The sequence below is a fragment of the Astyanax mexicanus genome, chromosome 1 (genome assembly GCF_023375975.1).
Source record: "Astyanax mexicanus isolate ESR-SI-001 chromosome 1, AstMex3_surface, whole genome shotgun sequence".
NCBI lineage: Eukaryota > Metazoa > Chordata > Actinopteri > Characiformes > Acestrorhamphidae > Astyanax > Astyanax mexicanus.
In genome coordinates, this window is record NC_064408.1 from 125,722,847 (window position 1) to 125,744,053 (window position 21,207).

Here is a 21,207-nt window from a genome sequence, read left to right on the forward strand (position 1 = left end):
AGCTAGCGCTTAGCGCAGTTAACAGCTAATGCTAATGCTAATGCTGCTCCAGCAGTGCTAGTCGGGGTTGACAGCAGACGGCAGGCCGATAATACTCACCTCTGAGCGGTTAAAAAGCTAACGCTTGTCATTGTTAGCGGCTAATGCTAATGCTGCTGTACTTCAGCAGGGTGGTTTTACTGCTCCTTAATACCTGACTGGTAGAATTCATACATAAGGAGCTGCGGATTATAAGGAGCTCTGATGATTTTGGGGAAAATTAAAGGATTTTAAGTGCAACATATACAGTACTCGTATATTAATAATTCCCTTTATATGTTGATTTAATATAAAAAGAATTTTCAGTATTTTATCTTCTTTATCTGTTTGATTTGTCTGCTTATTACTCTCCTTATTCTTTATCAATCAGAATAACAACCTCTTATAGTTGGGAATTATTGTAAAATCTTGGGATTTTGCTGGATTTATTTAATGGATTAGCCAATATTTATTTAAAGCTGATATTTAATGAGAATACTCATATTTTTACTTCTACTTCTTACATTTTCACACAATTATCTGAACTTTCTACTGCTTACATTTTTAAAACGACCTTATTTTTGGACATTCCAAGATCCATCAAGGAAACTCTGGAAACTCCACTCAGATAGGGACTCATAGGGAACCCTAGTGCTGGGAGGTAAATGTGCTCAATACCAAACCACTCTTATATACACTAATTTTTCTAATATATTTATATGTTTGTGTGTCTATTTGTGTATTTCTACAGCAGAAGCAGAGAGCAGTGCAGGTCCAGGTGATCTACAGACTACAGTTCCCAGTATAAACACTGCACTGGTTCACAGCAGAATCCAGTACATCAGAGAGTGAGTCACCATCTAACACACAAACTTATTATATATATATATATCTCCACTATCAATTAATAGGCAGTATATAAAGCTTTATAAGCACTATTTTAGCAACCTCAAGGCGAGCATCAACCGTGCAGCTTAATTTAGGGTGTGTCAGTGTGTCTTTGCTATCGTAACGACGGGAAAAGTACTCCTCGCTAATTTGTTACTAACTTGTTGTTTTGTTGAGATTAGATTTTCTTTTTTGCAGTAGTGAGGTTATATTTTGTATTTATTATAAAGTTCTCTCAGTGTGTGTGTGTGTGTGTTTACAGTGTGAGGATGCTGGTTGGGTTTGTAAGTGATAAGTGTGGAGTGTGTGTGCTGTCAGTGTGTGTAAGTGGGGGACTACAGCTCAGCGGAAGGATCATGCTGTGTGTGTGTGTGTGTGTGTGTTTGTGTGTGTGTGTGTGTGTGTGTGTGTGTGTGTGTGTGTGTGTGTGAGTTATAGGGCTAATTGTGTGTGTGTGTGTGTGTGTGTGTGTGTGTGTGTGTGTGCGCATCCAAACAGATGCTTAACCTAGATCAGCCTGACACAAACACACTGTACTGCTTTACTGTTCATGCTGATGAAGTTATCCTGTCCTGATGAGTGCCAGTTCTATCAAAAAGAAGTTTTTAATGGTCTTTGTGGAGACTGAAGTTGAGGATACTTTTTTAAAGCTCTTGAAATGTTTTAGACTGACAGATAGACTTTCATTTTACTTATTTTACATATTGCACTGGTTACCTGTTAGTTTTTACATTTTAAAATATATTTTAATAAGCTACTAGTACTGTTTTTTTATGTTTTTAATGTCCTAATGGCCTTGCTCCTCTTTCCTACATATATACTTGTGAAATGATAGTTAGATATGTTCTGGCCAGGGCTCTTGGGATTTTCTTTTTATTATAATCTTTTTTTTAGATATTATGGCCCAAAACTTTGGAACCCACTTTAAAAACACTTTTATTTTCAGTTTACCTACCTATATTTCCTTCACCTTTTCTATCTGTATTTTCATTTTTTATAATGACAATGTTTTATTAATTGTATTAATTTGTGATTTTTATGTGGTCTGTAAAGCAGTTTGATTTTTGAGTTTTTGTATTACTTGTCTTTACTTAGTTGAGTAGTTGTTTCTTCTCATAACCTGGATGAAAAACACTGAATTTAATCTGTGTGCAAACTTTTGCTTGGTACTGTAGAGCAACATTAGCTTTGTAGATGATAAGTAAATGAGATTTTGGCCAGAGTATCGCATTAATATCACATTATTTTGCGCTTGTTTTCAAAATTCAGGATAACTACAGTATTCCTGCTGTTTCCGAGCGCTGTGTTTTTCTTTGTGTCTGGCTGTGGCGCCCCCCGCTGAGCTGGAGGTGGAGATATTAATAACTGGAGTGAGGGCGAAATTAGAGGCTGTCAACTCCGCCACTGAGCTCATAGCATAGAGAAACAGAGGACCAGCAGGGAGTCAATCCAGCTGAGAGTTCCTTTAAACTCACTCTGTATATCTTAGATTTCTGAATATGAAGATCATATGAACATTATAGAGCATTATAGAGCATTATAGAGCGCCCCCTAAGGTTACTGTAGTGTTTTACAGTCTATCAGAATGAGCGTGTTGTGGATCATATGAACATTATAGAGCATTATAGAGTGCCCCCTACACTCCCTGTAGTGTATTACAGTCATATGAACATATAGAGCATTATAGATCGCCCCCTACACTTCCTGTAGTGTATTACAGTCATATGAACATTATAGAGCATTATAGATCGCCCCCTACACTTCCTGTGGTGTATTACAGTCTGTCAGAATGAGCGTGTTGTGGATCATATGAACATTATAGAGCATTATAGAGCATTATAGAGCGCCGCCTAAACTTCCTGTTGTGTAGTACAGTGCTAGAGAATGAGCGTGTTGTGGATTATATGAACATTATAGAGCATTATAGAGTGCCCCCTACGCATCCTGTAGTTTATTACAGTCTGTCAGAATGAGCGTGTCGTGGATCATATAAACATTATAGAGCATTATAGAGCACCCCTACGCTTCCTGTAGTGTATTACAGTCTGTCAGAATGAGCGTATTGTGGATCATATGAACATTATAGAGCATTATAGAGCGCCCCCTACACTTCCTGTAGTGTATTACAGTCTGTCAGAATAAGCGTGTTGTGGATCATATGAACATTATAAAGCATTATAGAGCGCCCCCTACGCTTCCTGTAGTGTATTACAGTCTGTCAGAATGAGCATGTTGTGGATCATATAAACATTATAGAGCATTATAGAGCGCCCCCTACTCTTCCTGTAGTGTTTTACAGTCTGTTAGAATGAGCATATTGTGGATCATATGAACAGTATAGAGCATTATAGAGTGACCCCTACACTACCTGTGGTGTATTACAGTCTGTCAGAATGAGGGTGTTGTGGATCATATGAACAGTATAGAGCATTATAGAGCCTTAAATCCTAGTGAAATGATTGTGATGCTGGTGCTGCTGTGTCTCTGGCAGTGTAGCTCAGCTGGTTTCAGGACTCTGAGGCAGCTGATCAAAGCCGTGGCTGGATGTGAAAGCTCACACAGATGAGAGATCATTCAGAGGAAGAGGATTACACTCTTCACTGCTGTATAACAGCGTAAAACCGTTCAGCGCTACAGAGAGAGCTTTAGAGGCTATGAATAAAGCTTAGCCCTGTGATCGATTAGCCGCTTTAACCCTAAAAAGGTCTATATACTGTATTTTTTTGCACTACAAGTTGCACCTTATTTAAGGCGCATTATGCAACACTAGTAAGGAAGCAGGGAGTCCTGTAAAACTAAGTTAAGTTAAGTAAACAAAACTGTAATTCCAAAAAAAAACTGAAAACTGTTTATTTGGCTGAGTAAAGCACTTCCGTTTATTTACAGAAAGCTTAGATTGCCCACTTTCTCCAGCACTAAGGCTGGAGCATTAGCATTAGCTACTAACCGCTAGCTAATGCTGCCTGTTCCGGTATGCCAGGGTAATATTAGATTGCAGTTTGTCCCACATAGCTTGTTTTAACGTGGAGACTACAGTCCAATATATGCATCTCTGAATAGTGAAGGTGCTAATGTGGTTAGCTAGTGCTAATGCTGCTTCAGTAGTGATAGCCGGGGTTAACAGCAGGCTACAAGCCAATAAGAACTTTGAAAGAGCTAGTGCTTAGCACGATTAGTGGCTAATGCTAATGCTGCTCCAGCAGTGCTAGCCAGGTTGGCTATAGGCTACAGGCCGATAACACTCACCTCTGAACTTCAAAAGAGCTAATGGTAATGCCGCCCGACAGCGCTACTCTGAGAAACCCTGAGTGTTCCGTTAAGGCATGGCGATATCAGCTAGTGGTTCATGCTAATGCTGCTCCAGCAGTGCTAGCCGGGGTTAGCAGCAGGCTACAGGCCATTAATACTCATTTCTGTAAGGCAAAAGAGCTATTGATTAGCACGTTTGGTGTCTAATGCCAATGCGTCTTAAGTAGTGCTACCTGGGCTTAACAGCAGGCTACAAGCCGATAATACTCCCCTTTGAACTTTGAAAGAGCTAGCGCTTAGCATGGTTAGCCGCTAATGCTAATGCTGCTCCAGTAGTGCCAGCTGGGGTTAGCAGCAGGCTACAGGCCAATAATAGTCACCTCTGAACTTCAAAAGAGCTAGCTTAGATTTCCAGCACTATTTCTTCAGCGCTAATGCTAAAGCTAATGCCGCCTAACAGCGCTACTCTGAGTAAACCTGAGTGTGCCAGTAAGCCAGGGCGATATTAGCTAGCGGTTCATGCCGAAAGAGATAGCACTTAGCATAGTTAATGCTAATGCTAATGCTGCTCCCCAGTGCTAACCAGGGATGGCAGCAGGCAACAGGTCGATAATACTTACCTCTGAATAGAGAAAGAGCACTTAGCGCAGGCTGCAGGCCAATAATACTCACCCCTGAATAATAATAGAGCTAGTGCTTAGCGTGGTTAGCGGCTAATGCTAATGTTGCTCCAGCATTGCTAGCCAGGGTTGGCAGCAGGCTACAAGCTGATAATACTCACCTCTTAACGGTGAAAGAGCTAGCGCTTAGTGTGGTTAGCAGCGATGCTATTGCTAATACTGCTGTATAACTCCTGACTGGTAGAATTCATACATAAGGAGCTGCTAACCCTGGCTAGCACTGCTGGAGCAGCATTAGCATTACCCGCTTACTGTGCTAAGTGCTAGCTCTTTATTTGATCAGAGGTGAGTATATCGGACTGTAATCTGCATGTTTACTGTGTTTAAACAAGCTAAATGGGATGAACCGCTAGCTAATATCACCCTGGCTTTACCAGAACACTACCTGCTAGCGGTTAGCCGCTAATGCTAATGCTCCAGCCTTAATGCTGGAGAAATTCTGGAAATCTAGGCCTACTGTAAATAAACCACAGCTGTTTACTCACCCAAATAAACAGTTTTCTGGAGAGAAATCTGTGTAGATTAACATCCAGCACTCGTTCAACTTTGAAAGAAAGTCTTTATTTTTTAATCATAGTTTTGTTTATTTAGCTTAGCTTAGCTTAGCTTAGCTTAACTTGGTTAGCTACCTCCCTGCCACCCAATATGCGGAGAGACCTGCTGATTTAGAAGCTCCTAATAGTGTCTCTTAAAATGTGCCGTATAATCTGGTGAGCCTTATAGTGCGAAATATATTTTTGAATATTTACATTTACAATGTAAAAATTCATAAAACGAAAGAAAACACATAGAATTAGAAGATAGATTTGTTAGTATATTTACTGAATTTTATGTTTTCCCCATTGTTAATTTCTCCACTGTGAGATTAATAAAGAATAATTTTATGTTTTAAGAAATGAAGAAAATACGTTGCTGTGTTGAACCAACTGAAATAGACTCTTTAAATTCAATTGATCAGACTAGACGCTCTGGTTGGCTGTTAGTGTTGGATTCAGGCCGCTGCTCTGTTGCTGTCGTGATGCTCATTAATCCTCATTGGCTGTAGATGAGATAACGGGGGAGGGGATTTGGAGGGTGGGGGGTAATTGTACATGCACCTCTGCTGTTGTTTATCCTGTTTTACTCAGATTTATCTCAGGAAAACAATAAATCAGCTGATTAATGAGAATAACGGCTCTAATGGGTGAAAAAACACTGCAGAACCTGATTAAAGTTTATTCTACACAGTAAATGATCTCTTTAGGCTGAATTGTTAAATGGTTACCTGAACATGTTCATACTAACGACTGTTGGAGGGTTTTCTAGCGAAATAAAGTAGATTAAAGTATATTAATCATTATTATGCTATAGTGCACTAAAGTGTTCTTTTAGCCACATTATTAATAATCAGTATATTTAAAGAGTGATAAAATAAAACAACTTTTTACACTTATTATACTTTAATTACAGTATAAAAATAGTACATAAACCTTACTTAAATTGTGCTAAGTGTTCTTAACTGTACTAAAATAGAGCTATTTTTAATTATACTCAAGTAACATTTAGACACTATTGTGTACAGTATTGTTAGTATTGCTTTTTATTTAAAAATTTTCATTACTTGAAAATGATCTTAATTATAATGCCTTGTATTTTCTTTTCTTTTAACATTTCTTTTACATGTTTTGATTTGACTTTTCTTTGTTTTAATCATGTTTGAATCATGTGTTATCCATGCTTTTTTCTTATTTTATTCTTTTATTTCCATCTTTATTGTTACATGGTTTTGTAATTTGACTTCTCTTTGTATTTTCTAGTTTGTAAAGCACTTTAAATGACCGTTATGTATAGAAGGTGCTATACAAATAAATCTACCTTGCTTGTATTGTTTAAATAATCTCAAAGATTTATACTGTAAACAGACCAAGTCTCACTGTCTCAACACTCTCGTTTCTTTGTTCGTTCGTTCCTCCCTCCCTCCGTTCATTTGTTTGTTTGTTTGTTTGTTTGTTTCTCCCTCCCTCCGTTCATTAATTTTTGTTTGTTCCTTCGTTTTTTCCTTCCTTTCACTCTCCCTCCCTCCATTCATTTGTTTGTTCGTTTGTTCGTTCCTCCCTCCCTCCCTCCGTTCATTAATTTTTGTTTTTTCCTTCGTTTTTTTCCTTCCTTTCACTCTCCCTCCCTCCATTCATTTGTTTGTTCGTTTGTTCGTTCCTCCCTCCCTCCGTTCATTTGTTTGTTCGTTCCTCCCTCCCTCCGTTCATTTGTTTGTTTGTTCGTTCCTCCCTCCCTCCCTCCGTTCATTAATTTTTGTTTGTTCCTTCGTTTTTTCCTTCCTTTCACTCTCCCTCCCTCCATTCATTTGTTTGTTTGTTTGTTCGTTCCTCCCTCCCTCCATTCATTTGTTCGTTTGTTCGTTCCTCCCTCCCTCCTTCCGTTCATTAATTTTTGTTTGTTCCTTCGTTTTTTCCTTCCTTCGTTTCTTCCTTCCTTCCTTTCACTCTCCCTCCCTCCATTCTTTCCTTCATCCCTCCCTACCTCCCTCTTTTTGTTCATTCCTTCATTTGTTCGTTCCTTCCTACCTCCCTTCCTCCGTTCGTTCCTTCGTTCGTTCGTTCCTCCCTCCCTACCACCCTTCATTCCTTTGTTTGTTCATTCGTTCGTTTGTTCCTTCCTCCCTCCCTCACTCCGTTCGTTCCTTGCTTCCTCCCTACCTCCCTTTGTTCGTTCCTTCCTTCCTTACTCCCTTCCTCTCTTCGTTCGTCCCTTTGTTCAGTTGTTTGTTAGTTCCTTCCTTCCTTAGTTTCTTCCTTCCTCCCTCCCTTACTCCGTTCGTTCCTTCGTTCCTCCCTACCACCCTGTGTGTTAACTAAAAATATTTAGTTAAAATGGAAAATGGCCATGACTGTATTTGAACCTGTACAATTTTAACCACGTCTATGGTAACTATATGGACTTGAGGAGGGTGTGATACGTTTTCAAACATTTTGAACACTTTAACTCACTATACACACACTGCTGTGTAATATATTTTATATCAAGTTATAAGTTGAAGTTTAGCTGACGTTTCAGTCTGTACAGTGTATTTTCTAACCTTCAGATGTTGAATAGAAGTGGAGTGTGAGAGCTGCAGGTTCTGGACCTGTTTTGGTGGAGTTGGGTTTTTAAATCAGGAGGTCAAAGTGTGAAAACGTGATCTCATTCCTGTCTCACACTGACGGCTTATAAACCAATTCCACACACAGAGCTGAGTCATGCTGTCTGAAGTGAGCCTGCCTGGTTTAATCCCAGTCTGAGCTTTATAGACGCCTTATTAGATAGTATAGACGATGTTCCTGCTCTCCTCTATATCCCTCAGTCAGCAGATAGAAGCAGATTATTAATATTTATACCTACAATACAGGGGTTGGTGAATGAAACTGAAACACCTGTCATCATTTTAGTGTGGGATTTTAGGTTTCATGGCTAAATTGGAGCAGCCTGGTGTTCAATCTTCATTAATTGCACATTGCAGCAGTAAGAGCAGAGTGTGAATGTTCAATTAGCAGGGTAAGAGCACAGTTCTGCTCTAAATATTGCAATGCACTCAACATTATGGGAGACATACCAGAGTTCAAAAGAGGACAAATTGTTGGTGCACCAATCGTCTTGCTGGAGCATCTGTGACCAAGACAGCAAGTCTTTGTGATGCATCAAGAGCCACGGTATCCAGGGTAACGTCAGCATACCACCAAGAAGGACCAACCACATCCAACAGGATTAACTGTGGACGCTGTAAGAGGAAGCTGTCTGAAAGGGATGTTCGGGTGCTAACCCGGATTGTATCCAAAAAACATAAAACCACAGCTGATCAAATCACGCAGAATTCAATGTGCACCTCAACTCTCCTGTTTCCACCAGAACTGTCCGTCACCACAATCTATTATTGTGCTCTAAAACCAGGTGCTTCAGTTTCATTGTCCAACCCCTGTATATCAAGCATTTATTTATTTTATTGTTGATGATTATGGCTTAGTACACCTAATGAAAACCCAAAAATCAGTGTCACAGAACATTAGAATATTATATTATAAGACCAATTGGTACTTTTGTACGGCAGTGTGGGCAGTGTGCTGGAAGTCCTGCTGGAAAATGAAATCCGCATCTCCAAAAATTAAAATAGATTTTATTTAAATCTTATAAGTAAAGTTACATGATGACACACTTCGCTAAAAACCGTTTAAAGGATGGTTGCGCAGCTAAAATGGCTCCCACTGATCGCTATGGTCATTGCTATGGTGTTGCTAAGCAGCTGCTATGTGGTTGCTAAGGTGTTGCTAGGTGGTTGCTAAGGCGTTGCTGTGGTAAACATAGTGGTTGCTATAGTGTTTCTAAGCAGTTGCTAGGTGGTTGATAAGGTGTTGCTAGGTAGTTACTAAGGCATTGCTATGGTATCCATGGTGGTTGTTATGTGGTTGCTAAGGTATTGCTATGGTATCCATAGTGTTTTTTATGGTGTTGCTAAGCAGTTGCTAAGGTGTTGCAAGTTAGTTAATAAGGCGTTGCTATGGTATTCATGGTGGTTGCTATGGTGTTGCTAATTTTTATATAAATGAGATTAAAAAGGGGTTTGCACATGGTGATGGAAGTGCCAATAATAATAATAAGACATTTGTCAATATGTTTTAGATGCAGTTAAGTTAATATATATTTTTTCACCAGGGTCTACAATGCAGAACATTTTAAAACATTGAAAAAAACCTGAATTTAAGGTGACTAAACTTAGTAGCTTGAATGAAGCATTTATTAGAAGGGTTTGTCTATACATATATATATAGCTTAAAGCGAATATATAGTGTGAATGTACTGTAAACCTCAGTGTGTGTGTGTGTGTGTGTGTGTAGAGTGTGTATCTTGTCATTTTCTACACGGATGATCTGGTATCTTGTCCTGAGAGTGACAGCAGCTGTGCTGTTACGGGTCCCTGGTGACGGATCACATCTGGCTGTTGGAGGATGTTCTGGTTGACTGAAGGCGTGTTTTAATTCATCCGTCCCCAGAGGCTCCAGGACATCCAGGTCCTGTCAGTGTCCCGTCAGCACCTGAAGAGCTTCCCCAGGTCCTCAGCTCACGCTGAAGGGGTCTGTCCTGACCGTCCTGAGGCCAACTGCTGCTCTACTGTCCTGTAAATACACATACTGTTCATCATACAGGATATTTACGGTACAGTGTGTTAAAACATGTTTTTTCGCTGCCGTTTCTCGTTGGTTTCTCTGTTGTTTCTCTGCAGTTGTGAAAGTGAACGGTCTGAGTTCAACAGAAGCTTTTCTCGTTTGTTTCTCTTCTGTTTCTTGTTGGTTTCTCTGCTGTTTCTCGTTGGTTTCTCTGCTGTTTCTCCTTGGTTTCTCTGCTGTTTCTCTGCTGTTTCTCCTTGGTTTCTCTGCTGTTTCTCCGCAGTTGGTGTGTTGAGTTCAGCAGAAGCTTTTCTCTGCTATTTCTCTGCTGTTTCTCGTTGATTTCTCTGCTGTTTCTCTGCGTTTGGTGTGTTGGTGTGAAAGTAAATGGTCTGAGTTCAGCAGAAGCTTTTCTTGTTTGTTTCTCTGCTGTTTCTTTGTTTCTCTGCTGTTACACGTTGGTTTTTCTGCTGTTTCTTTACAGTTGGTGAGTTCAGCAGAAGCTATGCTAATTTGTTTCTCTGCTGTTTCTCGTTGGTTTCTCTGCTTTTTCTCTGCTATTTCTTGTTGGTTTCTCTGCTGTTTCATGTTGGTTTCTCTGCTGTTTCTCTGCAGTTGGTGTGGAAGTGAATGGTCTGAGTTCAGCAGAAGCTATTCTCGTTTGTTTCTCTGCAATTTCTCCTTGGTTTCTCTGCCGTTTCTCTGCTGTTTCACGTTGGTTTCTCTGCTGTTTCTCTGCATTTGGTGTGTTGGTGTGGAAGTGAATGGTCTGAGTTCAGTAGAAGCTTTTCTTGATTGTTTCTCTGCTGTTTCTCTGCTTTTTCTTTGTTTCTCGGCTGTTTCTCTGCTGTTTCTTTGTTTCTCTGCTGTTACACGTTGGTTTTTCTGCTGTTTCTTTACAGTTGGTGTGTTGGTGTGAAAGTGAATGGTCTGAGTTCAGCAGAAGCTATGCTAATTTGTTTCTCTGCTGTTTCTCGTTGGTTTCTCTGCTTTTTCTCTGCTATTTCTTGTTGGTTTCTCTGCTGTTTCATGTTGGTTTCTCTGCTGTTTCTCTGCAGTTGGTGTGGAAGTGAATGGTCTGAGTTCAGCAGAAGCTATTCTCGTTTGTTTCTCTGCTATTTCTCCTTGGTTTCTCTGCCGTTTCTCTGCTGTTTCACGTTGGTTTCTCTGCTGTTTCTCTGCATTTGGTGTGTTGGTGTGGAAGTGAATGGTCTGAGTTCAGTAGAAGCTTTTCTTGATTGTTTCTCTGCTGTTTCTCTGCTTTTTCTTTGTTTCTCGGCTGTTTCTCTGCTGTTTCTTTGTTTCTCTGCTGTTTCACATTGGTTTCTCTGCTGTTTCTTCGCAGTTGGTGTGTTGGTGTGGAAGTGAATGGTCTGAGTTCAGTAGAAGCTATTCTCGTTCGTTTCTCTGCTATTTCTCGTTGGTTTCTCTGCCGTTTCTCTGCTGTTTCACGTTGGTTTTTCTGCTGTTTCTCCGCTGTTTCATGTTGGTTTCTCTGCTGTTTCATGTTGGTTTCTCTGCTGTTTCTCTGCATTTGGTGTGGAAGTGAATGGTCTGAGTTCAGCAGAAGCTATTCTCGTTTGTTTCTCTGCTATTTCTCGTTGGTTTCTTTGCCGTTTCTCTGCTGTTTCACGTTGGTTTCTCTGCTGTTTCTCTGCAGTTGGTGTGTTGGTGTGGAAGTGAATGGTTTGAGTTCAGCAGCAGCTTTTCTTGATTGTTTCTTTACTGTTTCTCGTTTGTTTCTCTGCTGTTTCTCTGCTGTTTCTCTGCGGTTGGTGTTAAAGTCAATAGTCTGAGTTCAGCAGCAGCTGTATTTTATAAAGATAAACCCAGGCGCTGCAGACAAGCGTATCTGAAGCGTAGTGAGCTCATTATACTCAGAGACCCTGAGACAGATCACCCTGAGCTCAGTCCTGCATTAAGACCACAAGGCCACAGACAGACTGAGGGACATTAAAACTCCCTGCCTCCTGCTAATGAGCATGAGACACACTGCAGAGCCTCCTGCTAATGAGCGTGAGACACACTGCAGAGGCTAAACGCTGAAGACGTGAGGTCTGAGATCAGCTCTGACTGGGATTGTTTATGCAATAGTTGCTGCTGAGCTGACAAACTGTTTTTACTTACAAACTAAAATCATGCATTTCCATCCTGTAAACCAGAGACGACCTGGAGATTCTACTGTGTCCTGAAATCAGGACGTGTTTTCATTAATTAAACACATTTAATCCTGATGAGGTCAATAGGATGATGTCCATACGATGCTGCCCATAGGATGCTGCCCATAGGATGCTGCCCATAGGATGCTGCCCATAGGATGATGTTCATAGGATGCTGCTTATAGGATGCTGTTCATAGGATGCTGCTTATAGGATGCTGCTTATAGGATGCTGCTTATAGGATGCTGTTCATAGGATGCTGTTCATAGGCTGCTGTTCATAGGCTGCTGTTCATAGGATGCTGTTCATAGGATGCTGTTCATAGGATGCTGCCTATAGGATGCTGCCTATAGGATGCTGTTCATAGGATGCTGCTTATAGGATGCTGCTAATTGGATGCTGTTCATAGGATGCTGTTCATAGGATGCTGCTAATTGGATGCTGTTCATAGGATGCTGTTCATAGGATGATGTTTATAGGATGCTGTTCATAGGATGATGTCCATAGGATGATGTCAATGCTGCCCTTAGGATGATGTCCATAGGATGCTGTTCATAGGATGATGTCCATAGGATGCTGTTCATAGGATGATGTCCATAGGATGCTGTCCATGGAATGCTGTTCATAGGATGCTGCTTATAGGATGCTGTCCACAGGATGATGTCCATAGGATGATGTCCATGCTGCCCTTAGGATGATGTTTATAGGATGCTGTTCATAGGATGATGTCCATAGGATGCTGTCCATGGAATGCTGTTCATAGGATGCTGCTTATAGGATGCTGTCCATAGGATGCTGTCCATAGGATGATGTCCATAGGATGATGTCCATAGGATGATGTCCATAGGATGATGTCCATAGGATGATGTCCATGCTGCCCTTAGGATGATGTCCATAGGATGATATCCATAGGATGATATCCATAGGATGCTGCTTATAGGATGATGCCGATAGGATGATGTCCATAGGATGCTGCTTCTAGGATGATGTCCATAGGATGCTGCTTATAGGATGATGTCAATGGAATGCTGTCCACAGGATCCTGTCCACAGGATGCTGTCCACAGGATGCTGTCCAGAGGATGCTGTCCATAGGATGCTGTCTATAGGAAGCCGTTCATAGGATGCTGCTTATAGGATGCTGCTTATAGGATGCTGTCCATAGGATGCTGTCCATAGGATGCTGCTTATAGGATGCTGCTTATAGGATGCTTTCCATAGGATGCTTCCCATTGGATAATGTCAATAGTATGATGTTCATAGGGTAATGTCCATAGGATTCTGCCCATAGGACGCTACCCACATAACAGCATGCCTTTACCAGGCGGCCACAGTACACTGCCCACAGAATGCTGCCCACAGGGTACCACTCACAGGACATTGCCCAGAGGATGCTCTCCAGAAGATGCTGACTACAGGATTCTGCCCACAAGCCAATGTCCACATGGTACTGCTTAACGGACTTTGTTGGTGAGGTATTCTCAGTCCAGCAGGGATATTAAGGTGTTTAAAAACTCCAGCAGCACTGCTGCGCCTGACTAGCTACTGGACGCGACATAAGACAATGACTAGAGGACACTGCCCTCAGGACATTACCCAGAGAACATCAGCCACAGGACAGTGATGGAGTGATACTGGAGTGTTTAAGTACTTCAGCAGAACTGCTGTCTTTGATCACGAATCTCAATACTAGGGCTGCAGCTGTGGATTATTTTATTAATCAAGTACTCTACTGCAAAATCGATTCGATTAATCGAGTAATCGGATAAAACATGTTTGCTTGCTTCAAGAGCAATTAAAATAACACAAAAGAAAACAAGACATTTTGCTTAATAATGAATGACCAATTGGTTTCCATTTTTAGATAAGTTATATTTATCAATTTACAACATGCATTTCCAAACTGCAAACACAAATATTTAATCATTTAATAATTATTTTCAACAAGGATTTCTTGTAAGTTTTAAAAGTAAAGGGAATTAATTAATAAAAAGGCATAAATATTTGCTTTATGTTGTGCATCTTAGCTTCTGAACAGCAGAGATGGATTCTCTTTCTTGGAGAGGGGAAGTTCTCCAAAATACATCAAGACCCGTGGAATAAAACAAGCTGTACGGCCTAAAATGCTCCATTATTATTATTGCCCTTTTTTCTCGCAAGTTGTCGCTCTATTCCCGCTTCTCAACACACTTCCTGCTTCCTGTCCCCGGGTGACGTAACGCTGAGCGCGTTGTCACATTAAAAGTCACCGCAAAATTCCGCGTTCTGAGTTTTTAAATTAAATAAACGATTATTTAAGGCCCAGAACATTTACTCGATCAATTTATTTTTTTTATCGAGTTACTCGATTTACTTGATTTACTCAATACCTTTTTTTTTTGTATATAGAGTAGAGGTCTGTCTTCTCATTCCTGCAGCTGTAAAGTCTTCAGAAGCGTCTCCTCTGTAGGAGAGATTGAATACAGTATTGCAGCTTTAGCTGAAATATCTAGTTATGATGTGAAAACTCTGTTCTTCCAGAGAGAACAGATCATTACAGAGAGAAGAGGAGAGGAGAGGGGGGTGAACTTTAGAGTGGGATTAATTCCTGCAGAGGAATTTCAGAAATTGCTTCCTCGCGAGGGCCGGTCAGGGGAGGGCCTCTGGATCCCGGAGCTGGAGTGATTTGGGCTGGATATATTGAGTTAGGCGGTTGTGTTGGGCCGGGGCAGAGGGTCAGGTTGGAGAATATAAGTCAGGGCGTGTGGAACCAGCCTGAGATAATCGATTACAGCGAGAAGAAGTGAAGAGGGGTCTTCATAACGTCTTACAATCCAACATAGTTCTTATTAGACCTTCACCACGTCTCCCTGTTGAACCCGTGACCTCGCACCATGCAGCAGATATCGTCTGAAATCAGGGGGATTAAAAAAAAGTTCATCCTGCTTTTGTTGGAGTAACTGTTTCTCTACTGTCCCGAGAAAAGACCAAAAAATTCTACTAGATCTTTATTAGTAGGACGTGATCCATCAGACTATGAGGGAACACATAAGGAATCATGTAGTGACTTAAAAACAGTGTTAAACCTTCCTGAGGTGGTCCTGATGGGTGCCAGTTTCATCATCATAATGTTTTTGATGGTCTTTGCGGTGACTGAGTAGTTCTCGCTTCTCATAACCTGGATTCGAACATTACTGAAATATTCACTATTCACTGTATACCTGTAACTCTACCTCTTCACTACTTTACTTTAACTGATGCTCTCAAACACTTTATTAAGAGACAAGAGATTCAAGTAATTAACTCTTGATGAGTTCAGCACAGCTGTTAACTGAAAGCCTGAATTCCAGGTGATTCTACCTCATAAAACTGACTGAGAAAACCCAGCAGAGATGTTCAAAAACTGACCATCTAAACAAGAGGAGCTAAATTCTAATAGTTTAGATGAGTTTAGTATTGCTATACAATAAAGACAATTTTAATATAATGAAAAAACACTGAAATGAACTATACAACAAATGAGAGACCATCAGAAGAGACATCACACAACATTCTGGGACATCACACAACATTCTGTGACATCACAGAACATGTCATACACAACAACCAGTTTCATCATCATAATGTTTTTGATGGTCGTTTTAAAATATGTTTAAATAATGAAAAAAACATTGAATTTAAGGTGGTTACTGGTATTGTGTACTGACATTCACAATATAAACAAATGCTTAAAAATATATTTCCTGTTTTTTTTTAAACAAAAACAATGGCTAAGAGCATTCATAGAATGCTATTGATGACTAAAGTTCAGACTTTCGAACTTTTTGTAGCTTTTATCTGCAAACACAGATAAACATTATTAGGGGATAAATATATAAATAGCTTCCAGAAACAGATACTGAGAATTCACACAGAAATCAATACGGCTTTTAAACACTGAGAAACACAAACCACACAAATCCTAAATCCTTCAGTTACTGATTATAATCTGGATCATCTGAACACCCAGATCCACCCCTCACTATTCACCCTCAGAGAGAGAGAGACAGGTGGATGGACAGCTGTAATCTACATTTAGGTACATCCTGTGTGTAAATATATCAATCTCTGAATATTATCTCCTAAATTATCTGCTCTCTCGTTTTTTTTTTTTTTTTTTTTTTTTTTCCCATGGATTTTTACAAGAGACTCAAACTATATATATATATATATATATATATATATGTACATACAGTATGTACAGTATATTCCTTCACATACATCCCAAGTTGCAAAAATGAATTTCAGGGAGGTCCCCCTGGACCTGAACTTATAAATACTGTGTATATATAGCCATATATAGTCATATTAACTAACATTAACTAACCTCAACATGCCGTTTGCAATTACTTAGTCCATATCTGTTAAGTTTTAAATATAAAAATAAGGGAAATTTTCCGCTGCCCGCGTTGTGCCGTCCCACCAGCCCAACCGAGCTTCAGTATTCCGGACATTTTAATACAGGTTTACAAAAAATCTAAAATAAACTACAAACTACAGTTAGATTATCAAAATCTAATAGGCCTGCCTTTGTTAACACTAAAATGTTGTGGACATTCCTTTATATGTAATTCTTTATTAGATATTTACATGAAGTCTTTCCTTTTTTCGGCTCTTTTATATGATTTTTTTTATTATTTAATGGATTTAAAATTGAACAAAGGGTGCACATGGTAAGTTCGCTTCACTTTAATTCTAAAATAAAGCTAACTGAGTCACAAGCTGTGATTTTTTAATCACACAGTGGGTTTAATATGTGTGTTTTGATTCAGAGACTGACCCTCGTCTGCGCTCTGCAAAACCAGCTCCTGAAGGGCGGGACTTTCTCTTTAAAACGGCACCACTATTGGTCACGAGACACACAGCAGTCAGTGGCCTGTCTTCCCAATAATAAACTTTTTTTTTTTACTTTAATATAATACAGGAAAATTACGGGAAAATACTAATACGGGAGGACGGCGGGAAGTAGTTTCTCGTCCAAAACGGGAGACTTGACAGGTATGTTATTCCCCTAAAGTCAATGCTAAAATCACTATTACAAAGTGCACATCTGGCTTTCATTGTTCCATAGTTTTTTACTTTCACCAGACATGGATATACTTTAGAGTAGTGTGAGCTGAGGTGAAAAGAGTTTTGATGGGAGCCATGATGCTCCTGAATGCATCCCATCCAGGAGGGGGGAAAACACTGCTCACACACTAGGAAGGTAACAATACAGAAAATTAATAGTTTGGTTCACATCTTGGTATAAACCCCACGGTTCGGTATGTTTTCGGTACATTTTTATCCTATGGACATCATCCTGTGGACAGCAGATTGTCCTGAACTACAGATTGTCCTGTATGATCAGTGGAGCTGAATAAGACGGGTAAAAGCTGTTGAAACCAGCTGGTCATAAAGTTTTGTTCCTGATCTTGGTATGAAGCTCAGCTGAAGGAGAAATATGGAGATGTATGAAGACTGTCCTCTGGGTGGGAACATGTCATGTCTGATGGGGCTGATGTCCAGAATACTGAATATTCATCCCGTCTCGTCTCACATGTCCAGGATCTGACAGGACGTTGAGGACGAGGCTCTGCATGGACGCTCCTGTTTCTCACCTGAGTAAAGACGGACGCTGTTAGACTGAAGGAAACGTTCTGGAGACGTTCCCCAGCGTCACCCCACATTTCAGCAGGGACACCTCAGTGTCAACACGTGTCCTGCTGTCTTATGCTCATTTACATACAGCAGGACTACTGTGGAATTTACTGTATATTCTTCATGTGCTGGTTCTACCAGATCTGCTTAAGTATAAGCGTGTGATAGTTTGCTATTTATAGGTTTATGTTTGAGTAAAATGAACATTTTTGTTTTATTCTATAAACTACAGACAACATTTCTCCCAAATTCCAAATAAAAATATTCTCATTTAGAGCATTTATTTACAGAAAATGAGAAATGTCTGAAATAACAAAAAAGATGCAGAACTTTCAGACCTCAAATAATGTAAAGAAAACAAGTTCATATTCATAAAGTTTTAAGAGTTCAGAAATAATCAATATTTGGTGAAATAAACCTGGTGGTTTTTAATCACAGTTTTTTTCATGCATCTTGGCATCATGTTCTCCTCCACCAGTCTTACACACTGCTTTTGGATAACTTTATGCTGCTTTACTCCTGGTGCAAAAATTCAAGCAGTTCAGTTTGGTGGTTTGATGGTTTGTGATCATCCATCTTCCTCTTGATTATATTCCAAAGGTTGAAACCTTGGTAAAATGAAAGAAACTCATCATTTTTAAGTGATCTCTCATTTGTTTTTAGAAAGAGCGTAAGGTGAAGGTCCATTTTTTGCTTCATTGTCCTGCTTTTGTTGGAGTAACTGTTTCTTCACTGCCCAGAGAAGACCTTCTACTGGATTTTGAGGGTTGCATTGCTGTGGGGATTTGATTGCATTTAGTGATAAGAGCAGCATTCTTTACTGAAGTTAAGGTTGGTTGGATTCTTGGTTTCGATGGTTGGATTCTTGGTTTCGATGATTGGTTGGTTTGTTGGTTGGATGGTTGGTTGGTTGGTTGGATTCTTGGTTTCGATGGTTGGTTGGTTGGATTCTTGGTTTCGATGGTTGGTTGGTCGGTTGGTTGGTTGGTCGGTTGGTTGGTCGGTTGGTTGGTTGGTCGGTTGGGTGGGTGGGTGGGTGGGTGGGTGGGTGGTTGGATGGATGGATGGATGGATGGATGGATGGATGGTTGGATGGATGGTTGGATGGATGGATGGATGGATGGATGGATGGATGGTTGGTTAGTGGGTTGGATGGTTGGTTGGATTCTTGGTTTCGATGGTTGGTTGGTTGGATGGTTGGATGGTTGGTTGGATTCTTGGTTTCGTTGAATGGTTGGATGGTTGGTTGGTTGGATGGTTGGTTGGATTCTTGGTTTCGTTGGATGGTTGGATGGTTGGGTGGGTGGGTCGGTGGATGGATGGTTGGTTGGATGGTTGGATGGATGGATGGATGGATGGATGGATGGATAATGATAATGCTAATGATGATCACCACTCCACCTCATAAATCCAAAACGCCTCAACTCATTCCATCAAAAAGTATTGGATGGAGCTCCTTTATTCCAGAGAAATCCACAGCTCAATACTGAGGGTTTTCAGAGTGTTTTATTCTATTGGAAATGCTTATTTACCTATTTGTGCAAATGAAAGTATCTAGAATATGTATGTATTCATTTAATTTTAAATTGATATATTTACATTACTACATATATGGCATTTAGCTGACACAGCATCAATTCACCCAGACCAGGAAGTGAACCTCAGTCTCCCACATGATGTGGTAGCTCACAAGCAGGTAGTGGTGTTATCCACTGCGCCACACCAACCAGTGCTACACTAAAATACATGATGAGACTGAACATCTGGATCAATTAAAGTAAAAGCTTTTTATCTTCAGTAAACGTCTTCTGATGCTGTTTTTGTTGTTGATGTTTGCAGGTCAGTGAGTCGGAGGCTGGGGCAGGACCGATTCCAGAGTGTGTACAACTACCTGAAAGAGACCAGGCTGAGACGAGACATGTGGGACGGGGGAGACAGCGAGGACAGCGTGATCTCTGCTTTGGGAGGAATCGTAGATAAACCAGCCGACTGTTTCGAAGTGGATCAACTGCTTTACTACGAGGAACTGCTGAAGAACGCCCAGGCAACACTGACCACGCCCACACAGACACTAACCACACCCACACAAGCACTGACCCCACCCACACACACACTAACCACACCCACTCCAGCCACACCTACATAATTCATGATGTTTCTGTACCATTAATTTCAATAGCAACTCTGAAGTTGGAGATGTCTGGGGTTTGGAAACATCCATGCGTACACCAGTATAAGTTGTGAGGTGTTACCTTGTGAATGGGTATGTTTAAACCCCACTCACAAGATAACTTTTGGGAAAATACTCTTTGGACTGACGAGACAAAAGTTGAACTTTTTGGAAGGTATTTTTACCTACTACATCTGGAGTAAAAGTAACACCGCATTTCATATAAAAAGCATCATACCTACTGTAAAACAGTAAAACACGGTGGTGGTAGTGTGTGTGTGATGATGGTCCGGAGCTGCTGGATAACTTAATGGAAGCAGGAATTATGATGTTTACCAGAAAATCCTGAAGGAGAATCAGAATCCGGCCATCTGTTTCATAACCTCAATCTCAGGAGAACTTGGGTTCTACAGCAGGACGATGACTCAAAACACACCAGTAAGTAAAGACTTTGGAGTGATCTAGTCAAAGACCTGACATATATCCTATTGAGATGCTGCTGTGGAATGACCTTAAAAAGGCGGTTTATGCTGGAAAATGCTCCAATGTGGTGGAATTACACCAATTCTGTAAAGAAGAGTGAAACAAAACTCCTCCACAGAGATGAGAAAGACTCGTCACAAGTTACCATAAACTCTAGATTGCATTTGTTGCTGCTATTGTTGAAACAACCATTTATTTATTAGTTTTAGGGGGTAAAAACCTTTTCATACAGGTCTATGTAGGTATGGATTTTTACTCTATTAATCATAAAAAAACCTTTATTTAAAAACTTTTTCAAACCGTGCTTCCCTAATGTTTATTTAAGGTCTTGGTAAAGCGCAGAATCAACCGGAGATCCGATTTAAACAGTTACTTAAACAAGATAGATATGCTAACTAGCTGCTGTAAACAGAGATGTTTGCTCCTCCTTAATGGCTTGATCACAGTTGTTGCTGCTAAGGGTGGAAAAACAGTTATTTATTGGGTTTAAGGGGGAAAACCTTTTTCTTCCCCCTTAATAATGAAAAAAATCTTATTGAAAAAACTGCATTTAATGTTTACTCTCGTTGTATTTGACTAATATTTACATTTTATTTATGATCTGAAACATTTAAAGGTCTCGTTCCATTTTTTATTTTTTTTTTAAATGTCTAGTTGTGTCTCCAGTATGAATTGAATGCCATGTGAGCATTTGTGTTTTTTGTGTGAAAATAAAGTTTTTCAGGTGTTTCTATTCAGCCCTACTCTAGATCACTGAATAAGAGGTCTCTG

General features: G+C 40.1%; 1 protein-coding gene across 2 annotated transcripts in view; it reads left to right on the top strand.

The window, feature by feature from the left end:
• Positions 1-20,721, top strand: part of LOC103044108 (NIMA-related kinase 11) — a 186,732-nt gene extending 166,011 nt beyond the window's left edge. For both annotated transcript variants that reach the window (XM_049465067.1, XM_049465068.1), the window contains 2 exons: positions 770-866; positions 19,623-20,721. In XM_049465067.1, coding sequence (XP_049321024.1) covers positions 770-866; positions 19,623-19,929 — 404 coding nt within the window. In that variant the 3' untranslated portion in view covers positions 19,930-20,721. The remainder of the gene's footprint in view (positions 1-769; positions 867-19,622) is intronic.
• Positions 20,722-21,207: the final 486 nt, after the last annotated feature.